The 21214-nt window shown below is 48.4% G+C and overlaps 1 protein-coding gene across 4 annotated transcripts in view; it reads right to left on the reverse strand.

The window, feature by feature from the left end:
• Positions 1–21214, reverse strand: part of EDD1 (glycine-tRNA ligase) — a 199000-nt gene that overhangs the window by 71904 nt on the left and 105882 nt on the right. For all 4 annotated transcript variants that reach the window (XM_086812812.1, XM_086812814.1, XM_086812813.1 and 1 more), the window contains exons 10-20: positions 15149–15265; positions 14498–14599; positions 14197–14323; positions 13694–13774; positions 13515–13601; positions 13327–13428; positions 12987–13050; positions 12839–12894; positions 12439–12510; positions 12151–12233; positions 11880–11928 (exon numbers count right to left, since the gene is read on the reverse strand). In XM_086812812.1, the coding sequence (XP_086668938.1) occupies positions 11880–11928; positions 12151–12233; positions 12439–12510; positions 12839–12894; positions 12987–13050; positions 13327–13428; positions 13515–13601; positions 13694–13774; positions 14197–14323; positions 14498–14599; positions 15149–15265 (940 nt within the window). The remainder of the gene's footprint in view (positions 1–11879; positions 11929–12150; positions 12234–12438; positions 12511–12838; positions 12895–12986; positions 13051–13326; positions 13429–13514; positions 13602–13693; positions 13775–14196; positions 14324–14497; positions 14600–15148; positions 15266–21214) is intronic.

The raw sequence follows: 21214 nt of genomic DNA on the forward strand, positions 1-21214 counted from the left end.
TGGCTTCTACCCTTCAGAATCTTCCTGCATCTATGGGTGCGACCCTCGAATAGATGGTGCTCCTGAAGGACAAGTATGCCAATAGGTTCACCGACTAGATCTCTATGAAGCACCTATCTAAGGATCTCGCGCCTCCTCAAGCACTACGGTCCGCCCAAAACCTGAATGTTCTATGAGACAATCCGCATATGTAAGAGCGGTGGGAGGCAAAATTGTTGGAACTGCCCTCCACTCTGAAAACCTTGGGCGTGGGTTTGGATGGTGAGTATGGGAGGCAAAATTGTCAGAACTGCCCTCCACTCTGAGAGTCTTGGGCGTGGGTTTGGATGGTGAGTAAACACAATTCATCCTGAGGCGAAGCCTCACTAGGTGATCATGAATCCTGCCCTCCATGTGGTACCAATCCATCCGGGCCCTGCACTAGGTGTACTCGGGACTCCCATTTGTCACAATGAAGGTATCTGTAGGAGGAGGAGAGTGGTACTGCCATGAAGACATGAAGAAATACGAAGAGCACCTCTAGGTTTGGTGGACACCAACCCCCCTCCCTGATCCTTGTGGCTGGAGCCACCAACCTCCATCAAACTAGCGGTTAAAAATGAGTGAGCATGTCAGTAATCCCGGGTCATGCAGATGGCTACCGCCTGCACATGCATGGCGGCAGACATGGATTCCGTGTTCCATACCATCCCCAGAGCCGCACTCAAGGGGACGGAGAAGATCATCACGCCACTCTCCAATGCGGATGGGAGCCACCGGATGGGAGCCACCGACTCTCCAATGCGGATGGGAGCCACCGACTCCTCGAAAATGTTGAAGCACGCAAATGCGGATGGGAGCCACCGACTCCTCGAAAATACCGGCTTCGCTCTGTTAAGGCATGAATAGAAACTCTAATCCACGGGCTGCCCTAAGACTCCAGGGGGGCGCCTGGCGACTCTAGGGGAAAGCATGCACCGGAGGGTCATCTCGACAAGCTCAGTAAAACGGTGAATCAGTCGACACACCAAGCTGGTCTAATGTCTCCTCTCTAGATAACACCCAGCCAGTGGATGGTGGGATTGCTCAGGAGAGGCAGACCGCAGCCGGCGGGGGGGGGGGGGGGCGGGTGTTGTTTTGGAGGAGGAGGATGCTAGGCAAGGGTATTTGGTTGGAGGAAGAGGGGGCCTTCTGAGGGGGCTGAGGGGCTGCGTCCACTGGAGGTGCAGAAGGGCCAAGAGATCTCATAGCCATCTGGACATCGGGAAGAGAATCATGACGAGGTAACAGTTTCCAAAAAGCAAGGAGGGGAGCCAGTGCCGTGGCATGGCCAGGCAAGCGGGGTGTGGGGGGGAGGGCAGCATAGTGTGCAGGCTCCTCAAAGCGGTTCTCTAACAAACTGTATCCTCCTAGGGGGCATGGGCCCCCTAGACTCGCGTACCTAACAGGCCTGCCACTCGTCTACCCCAGGATCCTCGGATGTCGGGGCTTGGTACTCTAGATTCTAAAGGCTGGATCCCCCCCCCCCCTTGATGAGAAGCTGTGCTAGGACCAGGGGAGGGAGTGCTGGTGGCGTTCGCCTCGTGTTATGTGCCTAGCACTAACCCTTGGGGTTAGGGACTAATCAAACAGGGTTAGGGGAGCCCTAGGATTAAAGAAAACAGGCGGATTCAGGTGGCTAAGGTTCACATTTAATAAATCCAAGATTACTGGCTATTTATGATTGGACTATTATTTATAGCAGCAATAAGCACTATATAAGTAAGTCCTGGGTTATTATTGACTCACTATGGTCTGGACCGGGACAACGAGGCTTACTCCTGCAATGGATGTGGCAGATCATGACTCCGAACGAGTAGTCTTGGCGAGGGCCCATGTGGCCAGGCATTGGTGGTACCAGACGCCAAGGCACAATGGCATGGACTCGTGGGAGTGGAACCTTAGCGCCTAGCTGCATGCACCCCTTTTATTTGGTTTCTCTAACCTTGTTTATGCCTGTGTATTACGTGATGAGTCCCTTATAGTTGGTATCAGAGCACGGAGGCGGGAAAAAGCAAGGTCTGCGTGTCGTCGTGTTTTTATCAAGGTTGCGTAAGCCAAGTATCTCAGAGTCACCATATCTGCGTTTTGAATCTGCAAGAAGTAGGAGCTTTTTCAGGTTTTGCTGGCAGGATAGGGTTCATGCCGATGCTGAGATAAGGGGGAGAAAGGGGTGATTGGTAGGCATGCATGCGGATGGAATCGTCCCAGGAAACCCCTGTTTTTCGAGCCCTGGGTTTCCTCTCTTGTTATAGTGCTACAGATTGTCTGTGTTCAAGGAGTGCATGGTCCTGGCTTGGCTATTGTCTTGCAGCCAAGCATGCAAGGAAAAGCGACCCTGTCCGGATGCCAAGCGGGCATCAGACAGCTGTCTACTTAGGCTGTGTGCGCTCTGAATTGGCCTCCAACAGCAGGTACTGCAGCAAGCAGGTGATGCGCTGATGTTGCAGCCGGCAAGGCCCGTCCAGTGGTATTGCACACATGGCTGTAGGCCCTGGACCAGGCCATACAGGTCTGGACAGACTGTCCAGCAGGCAGTACGGCGCTCGTCAGCAGGTCTTACAGCCCTGGATATGCTCTACAGGCTAGCAGACGGGTTTTGGCTCGCGCATATCGCAGAACGGGTGGACAGCAGATGAGCCGTGACAAAATTGACTTAAGGCAGCCCGTTGCAAGGATTCACATCTGGATCTTCATCTCGCGTGTGTGGAGTACAGGTGGGTTACCTTGTTTTGCATGCTTTTCTCCGGTTTCTTTTTTTCCGGAAAATGATCCTTCTATTAGTTACTGAAAACACCAAGAGAAAACAAGGCTACCTCATACAACAATGGGGATGGGGATTGCCATATCAGTGGCCAAAGAAGCTAAACACACGAGATCTGCAGTTCCGAAGAAGAAGACCCATGACGATGCTGACCGCTCGTTGGAGTGGCCAGCCGGGAGTGGTGGAAAATAACACAGATGCCGAAAGGTGTAAAAGTCTCGGCAACTTCATTGCTCTTCTCAAAGAGGTATCTAAAAAAGCTGCAATCAACTGGCGGTCCCAAGATCGGGGGAGGTCCTCCAGGGATCTTGGGACAGCAGAGGCAGCGAGAGTCATCGACACAGGCTCTGAAAAATGGTGAATCAAACGACCCACCGAGCCCGAAGAAGTCCTCTCAGCAGCAGGGGAAGTGGGGAGATGGGGAGAAATCTAAGGAGAGGTGAAAAAGGCAGGACGAGGCGAGGGGGGAGAAGGGGGATGAGGGGGGGGTGGGTGGTGGGTGGTGGGAAGGGAGAGGGAGAGGGAGAGGGAGAGGGAGAGGGAGAGGGAGAGGGAGGGGGTGGGGGTGGGCGAGGGGGAGGGGGAGGGAGGGGAGGAGGAGAGCATCGGGAGGAAACACGGCGGGGGGAGAAAGAAAGAAAGAAGAAAGATATATTAAGCGTCTACTAAAGACCCAATGGGCCTATGATTGAGGGAATCAGGGAAAACAAAGGGAGGCTAAGGAGGAGGGGGAGGAGGAACAGGATCCGCCGGGGAGGAGAGGCTTCTAGCACAGGGTCGTGCCCGGGAGCCAGCCTCCAGAAGGGGGTGGCTAGAAAGGGGGAGGGGGGGGCGGGTGCTCTCCAATGGGGTCCTGAAATTAATGCTCGAAACGGTTCTCTAAGCAAACCGTAGGCTCCTAGGGCCCCTCTGCAGGACAGGCATGGTGAAGCTCTTCCGCATATGGTGGTGCCACTGCGGGGGGGCGGGGGGGGGGGGGGGGGGGGGGGTGGTTGGCTCTTGTAGAAATATGGAAACAAGAGCTAGAAACTAGAAAACTAGAAGTGAAATAAGAACAAGATTGAGGGACAAAGAGTTACCTTGAGATGAGTGTAGACAAGACACAAGCTAGATACTTATGATGTGACACCCACAATATATAGGTGTGTAGTACAAGAGATAGTAGCCACGCTGATATGTGGGACAAATAAGATGCCACATGGCAGACACACAAGACTCAAGACAAAAGTTTATACTGGACTAGGAAAAGAGTACACCTAGTGTGCACTTATTTCCAACACCCTCCTTAAGTGGACACTAGGAGGAAGACAAAAGACAAGACTGAAAGACAGACAAGACAAGACCAAGACTGAAAGACAAGATAGAAAAGATCCTGAGACACCCCTCCTCAAGTGATATCCTCATATGGGTCCACAAGGGTAGGGACAAGATGGATCTAAAACAAGACATAGTCAGATTGATAGACAAATAGACAGACAGACAAGACTAGATAATAGACAGACAGACAAGACTAGATAAACTGACTGTAGACAAACAGATGGACCTTGAAGACATCCCCTCCTCAAGGGCAATCTCTGCCTCTTGGATAGGGACAAGAGAGAGGTCCAAAAGCAGAATGAGTAAGACACTAGAACCCCTTGACCTACATCATCGGTGGTCAAAGTGGTAGACAAGAAAGATGAAGTAATCAGAAAGCCCACGTTTCATCATATGAGGAATGAACAGCAAGATCTGCTGATGGAGATGCTGCAGCAACATGGGCTGAGGTAGATGCAGGGGCTAATGTAGAGGGTTTGGAGTAGCAGTCCTTCTCCCGGTGATTATCACGGCCACAAATGGTGCATGGATGAGCCTTCAAGCAGTCCTTCTCCATATGATTAGTTTTGCCACAATGGGTGCAAGGCTTTCTTACCTTAGAACTTCCTTTCTTTGCTAAAAATGCAGTGCCAGTTACCTTTTGTTGTTAAGTTCTTTCCTCTTCTTGGAGAGCATTGATGATACCTTCAAGAGTAGGATTATTGTGATACTTGAAGGTAGTGACAAGAGTAGCATAGGTGTCAGGTAAGCTTTTGAGAAGCACAACAATAGCAATATCTTCGGAGATGGGGGACTTCACTGATGCAAGCTGAACCATAAGACTGCGAAGATAATTGACATGAGAGGCTATAGTAGCTCCCTCCTGCATATGTAGATCAAAGAATGAGATCATAAGTGCAATCTTAGAGTTTTTAGAGCAGGGTCCAAAAAGGGTATCCAAAGTAATCCATGCTCGAGAAGCAGACTGTATGTCGGAGATGTGATGAATGTAATCATCTCCAAGGCCGAGCAAGATGATAGCATAGGCTTTGTCATTCTTGGCAGTGGGAACATAAGTGACAACTTGCTCAATGTCGGAATCTTCGGGAGCAGCATGGTGAACAACGTCCCAAAGACTTTCTTTCATAAGATGGCACTTGATTTTGATTTGCCAAGTATGAAAGTTGGACCCATTGAATTTGTCGATAGACATGAGAGAATGAGTAGAAGAGGCCATGTGGGAAGGTCCTACCTCTTGCTAAAATGCAAGGGCAATGTCTATTCCCTTACAAGATTGCAGAAATGAATGAAAGAAGAGATCCAAATTGTTTTTAGAAGCCGGCTATCTCACCACTTGTCAAGGCTATAGCATGTGACAGCCCATCGAAGCATGAGGAACCAGCAGTTTGCAGATATGAGGATAACAAAAGTACTGACCAGCAAACTGAAGGAGACAATGAACAATACCTTGTAGACTCTTCAAGAGGAAGCGATGGCAGAACTGAATGCAGCAAATAGCTCGTTAACAGGAGGAAAGTCGATCTGCAGCTGCCTCTAGATGATGCGCAATAAATCCCAGGCAGAGACAGTCCCTTGAGTTGATGAAGAAGGCAGCCAAAGGAGAGCAGCAACAGTACAACGGGCAATTGTAAGGCAAGGTGGCCGCAGAGCAGAAGCAGACGTGATGTAGATAAACGACGCCGTGATGAGAGAGGCTTGCGTTGGTGATGCACAGAGGCAACCCGGCTGGTGACGAGAGTCGGGTGCGGGATGGAAGGACGGCCGTAGCCGAGATGAACATGAAAGGTGGCCTTGCGCTTAAAAACAAACGGTGGCGGTTGGTTACAACTGAGGAACTGCTACCGTAAAATGAGACCGAGCAAGGTAACAAAATGAGCAGTTAAGGTTGCACTCAGCACAGTAGGCGGAGTAGAGTGGCAATGTCACAGAGACAGTCAATGTAGAAGATGACGAAGGCCGCTGTGCGAGAGCTGCTTGCTTGTGCCGCCTTGGAGAGCTTTGGATGTAGCCATCGTAGGAGATACTCCACTCACGGAGGCTATACTGTCATGATGCGATTGCTGGAAGTGCCGTTGAGTGGAGATCATATAAGCAGTTGGTGATGCTTCTAAAGCAAAAGAACACTCCTTAATGTGCCTGATAGTGATGAAAGTGGGAGGAGCTCCAGGCGCAGGGCTCTGATACCATGTAGAAATATGGAAACAAGAGCTAGAAACTAGAAAACTAGAAGTGAAATAAGAACAAGATTGAGGGACAAAGAGTTACCTTGAGATGAGTGTAGACAAGACACAAGCTAGATACTTCTTATGATGTGACACCCACAATATATAGGTGTGTAGTACAAGAGATAGTAGCCACGCTGATATGTGGGACAAATAAGATGCCACATGGCAGACACACAAGACTCAAGACAAAAGTTTATACTAGACTAGGAAAAGAGTACACCTAGTGTGCACTTATTTCCAACAGCTCTCTCCAATGGGGTCCTGAAATAAATGCTCGAAACGGTTCTCTAAGCAAACCGTAGGCTCCTAGGGGCCCTCTGCAGGACAGGCATGGTGAAGCTGTTCTGCCAATGGTGGTGCCAGTGCCAGTTCCGCCTGCAACCGGTGATCTACCACTCTCCTCCGTCGGTGGCAGCGGGAGAGGGGTTCTGATAATGCTCTGGGATCATCTGTCGCGTGATGAGCGCTCTCCTCTGCTAGGAGGAGAGACGCTGATGGCAGCAGGAGAGAGGTTCTGATGATGCTCTGGGATCTACTGTAGTCTGTCGTGATGAGCCCTCTCCTCTGTTAGGAGGCGGCGGGATGCTGCTGGGAGGGGGAGGATCCGTAGCCGAGGGTCTATTAGACTGCCTTTTGGGGCAGGCTCACGCGATGTGTCCCATCTCGCGACAGATGAAACACTGGCCTGGGAGATCAGAATACTCCACCCTCTAATGAATGAGGTCCCTGCAGAGGCTCAGTATAGATATGAAACACTGACCTGGGAAACCAGAATACTCCACCCTCTAATGAATGAGGTCCCCGCAGACGCTCAGTATAGATAAGACATGACGAACAGACTCCAGCGAGGCTATGTGGATGAGGAGCGAGGGAATCCCAGCTGCCCACGCAAGCATCGAGGCGGCTGTCTCACAGGGGATTCCATCACTCTGCCATTCCCCCTGCCAATCACTGAGAGCAAGGGGAGGTACTCCTTTCTGAAACCTGGAAAACAGACTGTGACCTGAAAGCCCCCTACTCCTGCCAGAGGATCGGACACAGACTCGCAGCCATAGTGCCATCATGCAAAAAAAAACGCCTGGGCTGCGCGCAACATGGTCCGCAGCAACTCAGGAGTCGAGTTGAACCCAATAGTAGCCATGACCTAAAATGTGAATGTCTGAGATCTTTCTGAGTGCACCAATGAGGCTGGCCAAGAACATGTCCTGAAGCTGACTGCATGCAAGGCAGCTACCCACAATCTTTCACACCAGTGTGGAAGCCTCCAAAAAGGCGACAGTCCAAGCGAGAAGCTAAAAATCCTCTTCAGAAAATGAGGGGCTCGACAGGCAATCTTGGCCGGGGATGATGGTGCGGCTGCCATTGAGTCCAGGGGGAGAAGCCCAGAAATAGAGACCGCTGAGCCCAAAAAATGAAGAACCCTTGCTGATGTTGAAAAATCGACGGCGGGGACACGGCAGCGAAGGAAAGTCTGGATGACCTAGGGGGCAGAAGAGAACGCAGACGCAAAAAGAGGAGGGGGGGGGTGGGGGCGGGGCGGCAGGGGGCAAAAAACAGACAGAAAACGGGCTGGAGGGAGGGAGGGCTATGGAGGAGAGAGGAGAGGACAAGAGAGAGGGAAAAGGAAAGAGGGGGGGGGGGGGGGTGTTGTGTTTGTTTTGCAGGGGGCACAGCAGCGCAGGGAGGAAAGGCAAGGAGGGGGTAAGTGGGGGCCAGGTTGGGGCAAGGTGGAGGGAGGGAGGGCTATGGAGGAGAGGAGAGGGCAAGAGGGCAAGAGAGAGGGAAAAGGAAAGAGGGGGGGGTGGTTGTGTTTGTTTTGCAGGGGGCACAGCAGCGCAGGGAGGAAAGGCAAGGAGGGGGTAACTGGGGGCCAGGTTGGGGCAAGGTGGAGGCCTGGCAAAATTTCACGCAGCAACACGGGGGGAAAACGCAACGACTCAAAGCAACACTATTGCAAAGTTCAAGCCTGCTATCTTAGTGAGAAATGCTGGTTTTCTCCAGTTTTGCGTGTGAAACGTCTATTTTTTAACCGGCTTTTCTAAAGAATCAGTCGCATAGGTATCTTGCAGCAACAGAGGTTTCGTTCTTTCTATTTCTCCCTTTACCATGGCAACAGGACTCCACTTTGTTAATGAGGTTTCCGACCACGAGGAAATTCGTCCTCAAGGGTCCGAGGAACACCTCGAGGTGCAGCAGAAGGTGGTCGAGGGGGTTGAGAGAACTTACATCCAGGAGCAAATGGCACAATTCTGGGCCGAGTTTCGAGAAGAGATCCAGCTTTTGTGGGATTAGATGGTTGTACGCCATCAACAGTGATTGGTGCAGCAGCTCTTGCGGGACTAGCAGCAATAGCTCATTCGTTTGCACCTGAGGGTTTTGCAGGTGAGAAAAAGGAGAGGACCAAGGAGGTGGTTGACTCTTGGCTCAACCACTGGAACGTACACTTCAACTTTCATGTGTTCCTAGAAGCTCGGAAAGTTCAGATGGTTAGGGGTTTTTGGGAACTCATGAAGGGGAAAGCCTTGACATGGTGGAGAGAACTCTCAAATAAACCGAGTACTTAAGGCAAAGTTTGACGTAGTGTTTCACAATGAGTTCCTCTAGGTGGAGGATGAGTTCTATATTGTGGCCAAGTTTACGGACCTGGACATGAGAAACCTGTCTTTCGACACTTACTTACACATATTCATACAGTTGCAGTCTTGAGCGGCACATATGGATGCCACAACATTGTGTGGGTTTTTTTATCCGTGGGTTGGCACAGAAACACAAACTCCAGGTAAAGAACAATCATAGCAAGACTCTGGAGGATTCCATCCAGTATGCTAGGATTTATGAGGAGACAATGGCCGGCCAGACGTAAAAGAATGTCTGTGAGAAACCTCAAAGGGAAAGCGGGTGGAGTTATTGGCCAAGGTTCAGATTTAATAAATCCAAGGTTATTGGCTATTTTTAACTGGACTATTATTTATAGCAGCAATAAGCTCTATAAAACTGAGTCTTGGGTTATTATGGTCTTGACCTGGACCAAGAGGCTTACTCCTGTCATGGACGTAGCAGATCATGGGTAGTCTTGCCGAGGGCCCCTGTGGCCAAGCATTTGTACTATGGGACGTCAGGGCTGACTCACATGGACTCGTTAGAGTGGAACCTTAGCCTCTACCTCAAGAAGGTTTGCAGACGTGGGTGGTGAGCTAGCCTGCACCCCTTTTATTTGGTTTCTCTAATCTTGTTTACGCATGTGTGTTAGGTGGTCCTTGGGAGGAGTCCCTTGCACCTAGATTTGTGAAGGGGGCACGCTCTAGCAAGATGCCCCATCAAACGGAAAATGAAGCAATGTCCAAGGAGGCCATAGTACTCAATTCTCTGCACAATGGGATCTCTTCAGAGGCACGGAAGAGAAACGAAATGGGAATAGACTCCAAAGAGGCGATGCATATGCGAAGGGAGGGACTTGGTGCCGTCTGAGCTAGAACCTAAGCGGCGGTTGGATTTTTATTTATTTATTTATTTTATTTTATTTTTTTTTTAATTTTTTTTGGGGGGGGGGGAGGGAATCCATGATAACTCTACCAATCACTAGGAGTAGGGGAAGGCACTCCTTCCTGAGACCAAGATGGATATACCTGCTAGGGGTCAAATGCTCGGTAGAAGCCGTGCTGCTACCTCGCAACGAAGGCCTGGGCCGTTCGTAGTGCAACGGAGGTGAACTGCATGACTCAATCTAATGCTGCATGTGAATCGCACTCCAGCTGGTAGTATCCACGCCCAAGAGGAATCTTTCCCAGCTTGTCGAAGAGGCCAGCCAACAGAAGATCCCTGAGTTGTCCGCGCGCCGGGCGGCTACCCTTGCAAACCAAGGTGGGGGCCTCTAGGGAGGCGACTGGAAATGTGGGGAGCTGGAGGTCCACTTCGGAAAAAGATGGGCAAGGAGGGGCAGCCTCCGTCGGGGTTGTCGGAGCAGCTGCCATGGAGTACTCCTGGGGATCAAAACCTTCTCCAAGAAATTGCTCAACACCAAGAAAGGCGCGCGCAGGGCGGACCGCCGAGGGGGGGGGGGGGGGGCGGGGGGGGGCGGGGGGGGCGTTGTTGTGCAGCACACAGGGACGAGGGGGCTCCTCCAACTCACGTACATGAACCTAATTGAGGAGGGAGATAATGTTACATGCCTAACTGGACTCCAGTATTGACACCGAGTTGGATGACCTAAGGTTAAGGGGATGGGCTAACCAAGATCAGGTAGGCTGAGGATTAGGGTTACAAGCTAACCAAGGTATGTAGTTAGAGATTAGCTAGGCCTGGGGGCTCATAGGAGCATTGGTCAAGAGGCTAGGGCTAGCAATGATGAGGTCTAAATAGCCTTGGGTCGGGTTTACAAGGGCTGAAAAAAGGTAAAAAGCATAAGTATAGGGCTACATGTTAATAATAGTAAAGTCTACGCTATAAAAGATTACCTAGGGCTCAGTTGTGAGGAAGGATGGAAACTATCCACATGCAGAGACCGTAGACATCTGCCAGGAGCGCAGAACCTCTACACCAAGAGTGGGTATATCTTGATGGTATGGGATGCCACGGCCTACTTCCATGGCAAGGTTGACTCGGAGCAATCTAGACCTTAGGCTCGGCGGTATGACTGGGAGGTGAGCCACTAGCCAGATTGAATCAAAATCATGATGCCAGATCCGAAGCAAATTATCTTTACTCAAGGAGGGTTCCAACTATGTGTAGTCTTTAGGCTGGCACTAACAGGGTGGACTCTCTGCCATCGGTTCCTTTAACAAACACTCAGTACAACTGTGGGTGTCCACACACAAAGCCACAAGGGCCCCAAATACACATTCCTCAAAGATTTTAATTATTTGCAAGTTTTCAATCAAAGATCCAAAAGTTGGATCCTTAAAAGGAATTGATGACACCGAATTTGCAAGTTTTCAATCAAAGATCCAAAAGCTGGATCCTTAAAAGGAATTGATGACACCGAATTTGCCAGGTTTCAAACTTAATTTTTCTATCATTTTTGCTTTAAACATTTCAAGCAGATTTAATCTCCAAAAAAGATTTTTCTATGTAACTCTGGATGCATCCAAGAGGTTTTGAGAACAAATGTGTTATAAGGTGGATTCTAACCCTAGAAACGTTCTTCATGCTTGTAGGAGAACATTCTGTAGGTCTTCCACAGTTCGTTTCTCAAGAACAAATGTGTTATTAGGTGGATTCTAACCCTAGAAACATTCTTCATGCTCGTAGGAGAACATTCTGTAGTTCTTCCACAGTTTGTTTCTTAAGAGAGAATATCATAAAAATCTAGATTGCTGCAAACCATTATTAGGCAGCCCACACTGCCAAAAAACTTCTTTTTAAGATTGTAACTTAAAGCAACGCATGATATGACAACACCCCCCTTCCCCCCCCCCCCCCCCTCCCCACCAAAAACAAAAATAGAATATGCTTTTTCACACACAAAAAAGAAAACAAAGCATACAATGATAACCCCCTCCTCCAAACTCCACCCACAAAAGAAAAGAGAGAAACAATTGGAGAAAAAGGAACTTCACCTCTACAACTGGAGAAGGAGAGCTTCTCAAGGTACGAGTCGAATGCCCACTGTCATCAAAATCAGTCATGTGGCAGCTTCAGTCTTACCCCACTGATGTTGCAAACTATTTGTTTTCAGACAAACTGAACACACTCTTGCACCGAACTTAGGTGTGCATCTTACTATCTCAACAACTCATGATCCAAATGAATACCTTGCAAAAGTCCACGGTTCTAGGTCTAGAAGCAACATTTTGAAAAGAAGTTGAGATGTGGCCTGAAATGACTCACCTAGGAACCTCAGCAAAAGAAAACGGCACGACTGCATCACCATATAGAGCCAAAAGCCACCTTATAGGTCTACTGTATGACACCTGAAAGAAACACCAACAGTCAAATTTACATGTTTTACCCCAGTTTCTAAAGAACTGTCTTGGGTATATAATGAGTTTCAAGAACAGACACCTGAAAAAAACAACAAAAAAATTTACATGTTTTACACCATTTGCTAAGGAACTGTCTCGTGTACGTCATGAGCTCCAAGAACAGACCCCACATGAGATTGTATAATTCACACACCTGCGAGTTCCACCGCATAGTCTTCGGAAATGAAATCCCTCCAAGAATGCCAGGTAGATCTTCTGACAAAACCTACAGATTATGTTGGGTCATTGTTTAGCCCAATACATGCCAACCCAGTGGACTTAGGGTTGTTACAGACATCTCCTCCTCCCACCGTTGGAACGCCTAGGGATTGGACGAAGGGAATCCCCACCCATGAGGGATAGGTGGGTGAAATCTTCCCTTTTCACAGGTAGAGGTTGGACGAGGGAGATCCCCCACCCTTGAGGGCTGGGCAGTGAGCTCTCCACTTTTTCACGGGCCAGGGTTATGTCTGTAAAGTCCCTCAGCTGACACCAAGTTGAAAATAAACATCTTTATTAGAAAGAGAAGAACTAAGCCAGAAGGAGTCTCCTACCTCTAGAGTGTGCTTACTTTGCTCCTTCACAGTTGCGTAAACATATTCTACTTTGCCTAGTCAACAAAAACCAGTTAAGTTGAGCTTTCAAAATGCAGCTTGACGCTCTAACATACAAAGGCAAAGCCAGACATTGCAAGATACATGCCTTCAGTGCGAATGAATATGCACTCTTTTGCTACACCATTCTTCCTACAAAACCCCTCCAGCGCCTGTGCAAAGGAAAATTAACAACAAAAGCATTAATCTCAACAATTGCTAGGAGGGGGAATACTGATTCCACAATCCAAAAGAACTGGTAGGTGAGCAGGGCAGGCTGGTAGCGGGTGAAAACCAGACAGCGTGGATGAGGGACTGGGAGTGCCACACCTTCATGGGCCATGGCATACCTTGCAGCTATACAGCCTACAACTTCAATGAACTCAGACTTGAATGACAGCATGCATAAAGTGCTCTTAGAATTCTGAGATGAACCCAAGCCTCATTACCTTTGTGGGTTGACCTTCACTGTTGAATGCAGCCTTGCAAGGGGGTCCTCTGATATCTTTCTCCATTTCATCTTGCATAGGGGCTAGATTCTCTACATTCACCTGATGTATAGACAAAAAATGTCAAGTTTAACAGTTTGTCAGAATAGGTGATCTTATTTCAGGACATCTTCTGCTCTGAACATTACTGCTATCCGCCTTGGAGTCCCAAATACAGAGACACGTCCATGTTTAAGTCTTCGGGATTTTAAGCATGCCTGGATAGCTTCCTCCAACTGCACAATAAACACAATGCAACTTTGAATGAGTTGTAGGCCGTCCTATGCAAAGCTGTCAAAATTTGTCAAAAAGGAAGCCTTTTACATGCCTGTCCAATGGCACTTGAAACATCCTGTGAAGGCAGCTCCTCAGAGCCAATTTCGAGCACGAAAGTACGTACAGTAGAGATCTGTACACCAGTTAATGGATCTTCAAAACACAAATAGAGTACCACAAATTTCATAAAGAACTCGTATGAGTATGAATGTACATTCATTGATATAAAATTTTGTGTATGTATGTACATATGTATAAAAGCATGTCTTCACTCACGCCAGCAAGTTCGTAAATATGTGCTTGTACTCTTACGCATTTATGCCTGCTATGTAAGTGCACATCCATGCATGTTCCTGCATTTATATGTATGTAGGAATGTGCATACATCACGAAAACATGCCATTAGGTGCTGGCAACCACCCGCATGTGCCAAAATAAAAGGAGTGTGCACACCTACATGCAACCATGCATGAATTGGCATTTTATTTGTTTAAACCCACTTATTGAATGAGAACAAGAGCACACCAGAAAACAGAAATGGAATTAGAAAGTGACCTTTGCAGTTGCTGCTTGAGCAGTTTCATGTGGGTGCTCAATGGAGGGTGTTGCTGTCCATATGCCCAAAGGGTGATTAAGGTTCTCTCTTGTCTTAACCCACAACTGTGCACACTCGCGTGCCAGCCTGCAAACCAGAAAAGGCTGGCTAATTCCATCTGCTGCAAAAACAGTCTACCTAGATCATTTCAAACATCCCATCAACACCTTTCATCTTCCCATTAAGCTCCGCTCATCTTAAGCCACAACTGTACACACTCGTGTGCCAGCTTGCCATTGAAATGGAAAACAAGACAATGACCTGCGCATACGTCCAAAAAATCTTGCTCTTTCTGTCACACCAACGGCACCCCTAGCATCTAATATGTTGAAGGCATGAGATGCCTTTAGAACATGATCATATCTGCAAAACATACATAATTGAACTCAATATTCAGTGAATTGCAGCATAAGAACACACATCTAATGTCGAAACGTTAATCAGCACAACAACCAACAATATGGACAGAAAGAGTGCAGAGGAAGAGGAAGGTTTTATGGAGTAGGGAACAGACATGAGGAAGCAGTTCCTCCTTACGAAATTGGGAGCCACATCGGCAGCAACCCATTTCTGAGGGAGAAATTGCTCACTCATGTTCATTCTTGGACGTCACGGTTAATAGGATGGGGTAAGTCAGCAGGATAAAGTGGGGGAAACCAGTGCAGTCTGACAACTCCGCGGCCCTTCAATCAATTCCCACAACCCGACGGATCAGTTGCCGTTGAATCTATTCTCACAGAATGTCAAGAACTGAGGCATTTTCTGCTGCAAAGAGAGTCCCACTTCAATGGCTTCGATTCGTGCCCCCACTGACTGGCTACTATCATGACAAGCTCAAAAACCCAGCAGAACAAACCCTCACACCAAGGAGAAGACATGGAATCTGAAACTGGTTGAAAGGAAAGGGCATACGCAGGAATGGCAAGACCCTTCTCTAGTAATGCTTGTGCTTCTGCATCAAACAGATCAAATTGCAGCTGAATCCTTTCCACCGTGGCAGAATCTAAAAAATAATTGCTCATCTCCTTCCTGAAAAGAATTCATAACAACTAATTTAAAAATGGATTACAAACATGATTCACTTTAGAAAGGTCTTACAATGTGGCAGGTTTTTAGCTAAGGATTCTGGTTAGGTGGTTGTTCTAAAGTTTAAGATTTTTGAAATATTACCTAGAAACATTGTCCCGAAATAATAATAAAAACCATAGGTTTGAAAAATCCAACTACTGATCATATTTCGAGCATTTAGAGACCATTGTACACATATAGATGACCAAAAAATAATAATGATTCATGAATTTGCAACCTTAAAACATAGAAAGTTCAAAGCATATTTGGTTCAAATGCTTGTGCTGGAGACCCCAACCCCTCTGCCTACGTTCGTGCGCCCCCTCCCCCCATCCCCTTGCTGCAGCCTGCGCCCCCCTCCTGCTTTCGCCTCCATCCCCACTGCCACCTGGCCCTCGCCATCCGCCTCTGAAAACACCCCCTGCGCTCTTTCTGCACCCCCCCCCTTCTGTGCTTCCTTCATCCCCCACCCCCCCCCATATCCCGCGTCGTCACTTGCTCCTCCCCCCTCGTTTTTTCCTTCTGCCACTGCCTCCTTCCCTTGGCCCACCACCTCCTGCTTTTGCCATCCATCCCCCACTGCCGCCTGGCCCTCGCCATTCACCTCCATCAGCGCCGCCTGCGCTTCCTTCACCCCCCCCCGGGGCCCCCTCCTTGCATCGTCGCTTGCTCCCTCCTGTCGTTTCTTCCTTCTGCCTCCTCCTTCCCTTGCCCGCCCCCCTCTTTCCGCCGCCTCTTCCTTTCTTTCACACCTTGACCCCCCACTGCCCCCGCCCTGGCCTCTCCTTTCATCTCTTCCTCGCGATTCACAGCTCCCACACCGTCTCCTGCTGCCCGGTTCGCACACCCCCGGTTAAGGCAAGGGCTTGTTTCCTTTTGTGGCACAGTGTCCCCGCCTCTGGTCTTTTCCTCTAGAGGACTCCATGGGAGACGCTCCGACAACCCCGACTAGGGTCGCTCCTCCCTACCCGTCCTTTTCTCAAACGGACCTCCAGCTCCTCGCAGTGAAAGTTGCCTCCCTTGAGGCCTCCACATTGGTCTGTAAGCTAGTTGGTAGCCGTACAGTGCGTGGACAGCTCAGGGATCTTTTGCAAGCTAGCCTCATCGGTGAGCCTAGAAACCTCACTAATATACATCTTCTCGGGCCTGGATACTACCACATCGAGTTTGATTCGCCTCCAACCCCATGGCACTACATACGTCCCAAGCCTTCTTTGCAAGGTGGCAGCACGACTTAGACTCAGCATCTGACCCCTTGGTAGGCGTATCAGGCTTTCCCGTTGCAGTTTGTTTTCCTAGACTCAAGAAGGAGTATCTTTCCCTTCTCATTGTGATAGGTGGAGTTATGGATAGAATCCCCCCCCACACACACCGCCGCTACGGTTCTAGCTCGAACGGCAAGGATTCCTTCTCTTCGCATCTGCATAGCCTCTCTAGAGACTTCCATGCCCCCGTCGAGCTCCTATTTTGCAAAGAGTTGGGTACTTTGGCCTCACCGGAGAGTTCTTCATTTGCTGCCAGATGGGAAACCTTGCTAGAGCTTGTGTCCGCGCTGTCAGTCCATGAGAGCGCCACTAGTGCTCCCCTCCCCCCTTCCCCGTTCCGAGCACAACTCCTCTTCAGGGAGGAGGGGGGGATCTCGACCCCCAGGATTCAGAGCACCAAGCTCCGTGTTGGAAATTGGGGGGCACTTCCCAGGAGGTCACCCATCCCAGTAGTGTTCCCTGCATGCTTAACCTCCACCACTCCACTCCCTTCCAAGCCATGAAAATTGGTGGGGGAGGGATGATAATGGCCCTAGTCTTCTATTATTTATGTATGATCTCATTATCCCTAGCACTATGCATGTGGTATGTAGATGGCCGGGCCATGACCTTCCAACACCCTCCCTCGATGGCCAAGACGTAGGGTACCAAGAGGCTCTAACGACACTTGTCTCACAAGTTTGCCTGCTCTCACAAAGATGTCACCCGGCTATTCAAGCATATGCCCGCCTGCTAGTGATAACTCCGGGCATACCAACATGACGTAGCCTTCTAAGTCACACACATTCGGCCTTTGTTCAGCTCCACCGAGAGGAATTGGCAAGTCAAGAAGCATACCATGTTGGAAATTGGAGGCCACTTCCCGGGAGGTCACCCATCCCAGTAGTGTTCACGCTACTGCATGCTTAACCTCCACCACTCTATTCCCTTCCAAGCCACGAAAATCGGTGGAGGAGGGATGATAATGGCCCTAGTCTTCTATTATTTATGTATGATCTCATTATCGCTGGCACTATGCATGTGGTATGTAGACAACCAAACCATGACCTTCCAACAGCTCCGTGAAGATCCTGGTGTACATGGTGTACAGGAGAGTGGCGGGCCGCGAGTTTGAGGCAGAATCTCAGTCAGACTTCCAGGTAAGAGCGGTGCCGTCAGGCGCGCACCAATCCAGTGGGCCGTAGGACATAATTATGTCAAAGAACCATTATGAGCACTTATCATAGCTGTCACCATTTTGGGCATCTCAAAAATTCAAGTGTGTGGATGGGCTTCGGATGCCCAAAACATCAAGAATGTACAAGCTTTGGGAATGGGGGATTATCCAATATAGAGGACCAAGTGTTCGTAGCATGGTCCACGCACTCGAGACGGTTTCTTGGACACAGAAATAGGCTTTGGAGCTCAAGTGTCTCCCCATGCGTGCACAGAAGGAGCTGCTAGACTAGTTCACAGACGACACAGCCGCATACTTATCAGGAGACATGGGGAATCTTCAGAGATTTGCAGAAGCAATAGAGATCTTCTGTCGTGCATCAAGAGAATAGATAACCTCGCACAAGTTGTGTGGATTTTGGGTTGGCTCTCTGCCCGCCCCGACGTGGCGCCCAATTGAGGCTTTCCAATGGACCCCGAGGGGCACTCCAGTCCGTTATCTTGGATGCCAGGTGGGCATCGATATCTCCCCAGAGCAATAGTTAACCGCACTTCCTCTGAGCATTCGAAAGAAGCTTCTATATTGGAGTTTAACGAGGCTTTCCTTAGCCGGCCAAGTGGTGGTCGCGAACCTCGTTCTTCTTGCCACCATGTGGTACATTACTTCTTGCTGGGCCTTCTCCACGAGCTTGCATTGGTCAGGTTCAGCAATTTATCCACAAATTTTTGTGGGCTGGCAACAACAGCAGGCCCACTGAGGTGGCCTAGAGAGTGATCATACAGCCATGCCACACAAGGGGGCTAGGCATCATCAACCCCGCCATTTAGAGCCGTGCCCTTCTGGGCAAGCTGATTGTTAGAGGACTTCTTCTAGGCGGCAAGCCACAGAAGGATTTCCTCCTAGCTAGGATATCCGTGGTACACCGAGTCTGGGAGCCCAGAGTACTAGATGGATCTTCACGGAGATGCAGGCCTATGGCTTTAGCCCAACTTTTGAGGGACAGATTTGCGACCAATCTATTACAAGCTTGGGATCACCTCAGGCCAGCCCTCCAGTAGTCTGTTCCAATCGCCTCTAAGAAGCAACTCTGACAGCCCTTGATTTGGAATCCCCTAATCCGTTTACCTAGTTGGCCACATGCTAGGGGCACGGCCTCATGTATCTTGCAAAGCTTTGAGCACAGGCCCTGCTCGGTCCCTTGGAGACTTGCTTACATTCACACAGCTCCCCCCAATGGCTAAGGAGAGAGGCTTGACTAGGAAACCTCGACATCGACTCTGCCATTCCTCTGGAGTGGTTGACCCCGCCTTGCAATGGTTGTCCGCACCTGAGCAAAAGTAATATCCAAGTCTCTTACATACTCATCAGCTAGAAATATCTTATCCTTTGTGCGAAGGATGGGTGGCAAAACCACTTTACCATACCATAAACAATCTCAAATGAGGCCTTTCCTGTAGATGCATGCACCGTGTTGTTGTATGCAAATTCCACAAGCGGTAAGTACTTCTCCCAAGAAGACTTCTGATCCGCCACAAAACATTTCAAGAGATCCAACACGGCTGAATTTGCAGCCTCACTTTGCCCATCCGTTTGAGAGTGATAAGCTGATGAGAAGTCTAATTTGGTGCCCATGTTATGAAATAAGGCCCGCTGAAAAAGACTTATAGTCCTGGGATCTCTATCCCCCACAATTGACTTTGGCATTCCATGATACTTGAACACTTGTGCAAGATATATTTTAACCGTATGCTCAGCTTTGATGGTCTTTTTGACCGGCAAGAAATCAACTTGCTTACTAAACCTCTCAACAATTATCCAAATTGCATCATTACCCTGTTGGGTCCGTGGAAAGTCTATAATGAAATCCATTGTAATACTTTCCCATGGCTGCATGGGAATCGGCAATGGCTGAAGCAAACCTAGTGACTTTTGCCTATCAAATTTCATCTTTTGACAGGTGATACATGCATGTACATGTGCCTCTATGTCCTTCTGCATACCTGGCCAAAAGAAATACCGCTCAATCATGTGCGTAGTAGGCATTATGCCTCTATGACCAACATATAGAGGAGCATGGTACTCATCCAAAACCTTTTGGCTCATGTCAGACACCACACATAGGCAATTATCTTTCATAAGATAACTCTCTTTAATCACATATGAGACATGTGCATGACCAGCCATCAAATCAGCCCAAATTGTGGCAAAATCAACATCCGCATGATACAAATCATGCATGGCAAACAAGTCTCCATGAGAGGCAACCGAAATAGCTGCTCTATAAGGCTTTCGTGACAATGCATCTACCACTACGTTCATCATTCCTGGGGTGTGTAAGATCTGAAAATGAAACATAGAGAGAAAATTGGCCCTCCTCATATGGTTCTCTGACAATTTAGTTTGGGTAAGAAAATACCTCAAACTCTGGTGATCTGCTTTCACAATGAAATCAGCCCCAAGAAGGTAATGTTTCCATATAGTAAGTGCATGAATTACAACCAAGCGCTCTCTCATAAATGCCAAGAGAGAGCTCTGCATCATGCAATCTACGTCTCTCATATGCCACGGCATGTCCCTCTTGATTTAGGACAGCTACTATGTAATTTTCAGATGCATCACATTCCACACTAAAAGGCTTCTGCAAATCCAGAATGATCAACACTGGACCATGAGTAGTTGCATGTTTCAATTTGAGGAATGCATCCCTGTCTACATTGGTTCATTTGAATGTAGCCTTCTTCTTTGTCAAATCATGCAAATGAGAAGCAACCCATGCAACGTGCCAAATGAACCTCCGGTAATAAGAGCATAATCCAAGAAAACTACGGATCTCATGCACTGAACTCAATTCGGGCCAATTCCAAATTGCATCAATCTTTGCAAGATCCATCCGCACTCCATCTTTCGACACAATATGCCCAAGATAATGTATCTCTGACAGAAAAACTCACTCTTCTTTGCATTTATGAAGAGTTTATGCTTACGGAGTTCTACAAAAACAATAGCCAAATGAGCTCTATGCTCTTCTTCGGTCTTCGAGAAGACTAGGAGTCTTCGTTGATGTCATCAAAGAAGACACCTGTAAATTTCATGTACCCAAGAATATGTTATCCATCATTCTATTGAATGTAACCGGGCCATTTGTGAGACCAAAAGGCATAACAAGATACTCATAAAGCCCAAATGCTGTCTAGAAAGCAATTTTATGTACATCCTCAGGCACTACACGCACTTGATAATACCCACTCTTGAGATAAAGCATGCCGATCCATCCAACTTGTCAAGGATGTCGTCTATGCATGGAATCAGAAACCAATTCTTGATGGTCAGCTTATTCAAAGCTCTATAATCCACACACATACAAAAGGATCCATCCTTCTTTTGAACCAAGAGAACAGGTGAACAATATGGAGATGAGCTTGGCTGAACCAAACCCTTCTCAAGAAGCTCATTTACCTGCTTCATGATCTCCTCTTTTTGGGATGCACT

This window comes from Cibotium barometz, chromosome 18 (assembly GCF_041138505.1).
Source record: "Cibotium barometz isolate CiBa-2024 chromosome 18, ASM4113850v1, whole genome shotgun sequence".
Lineage (NCBI taxonomy): Eukaryota > Viridiplantae > Streptophyta > Polypodiopsida > Cyatheales > Cibotiaceae > Cibotium > Cibotium barometz.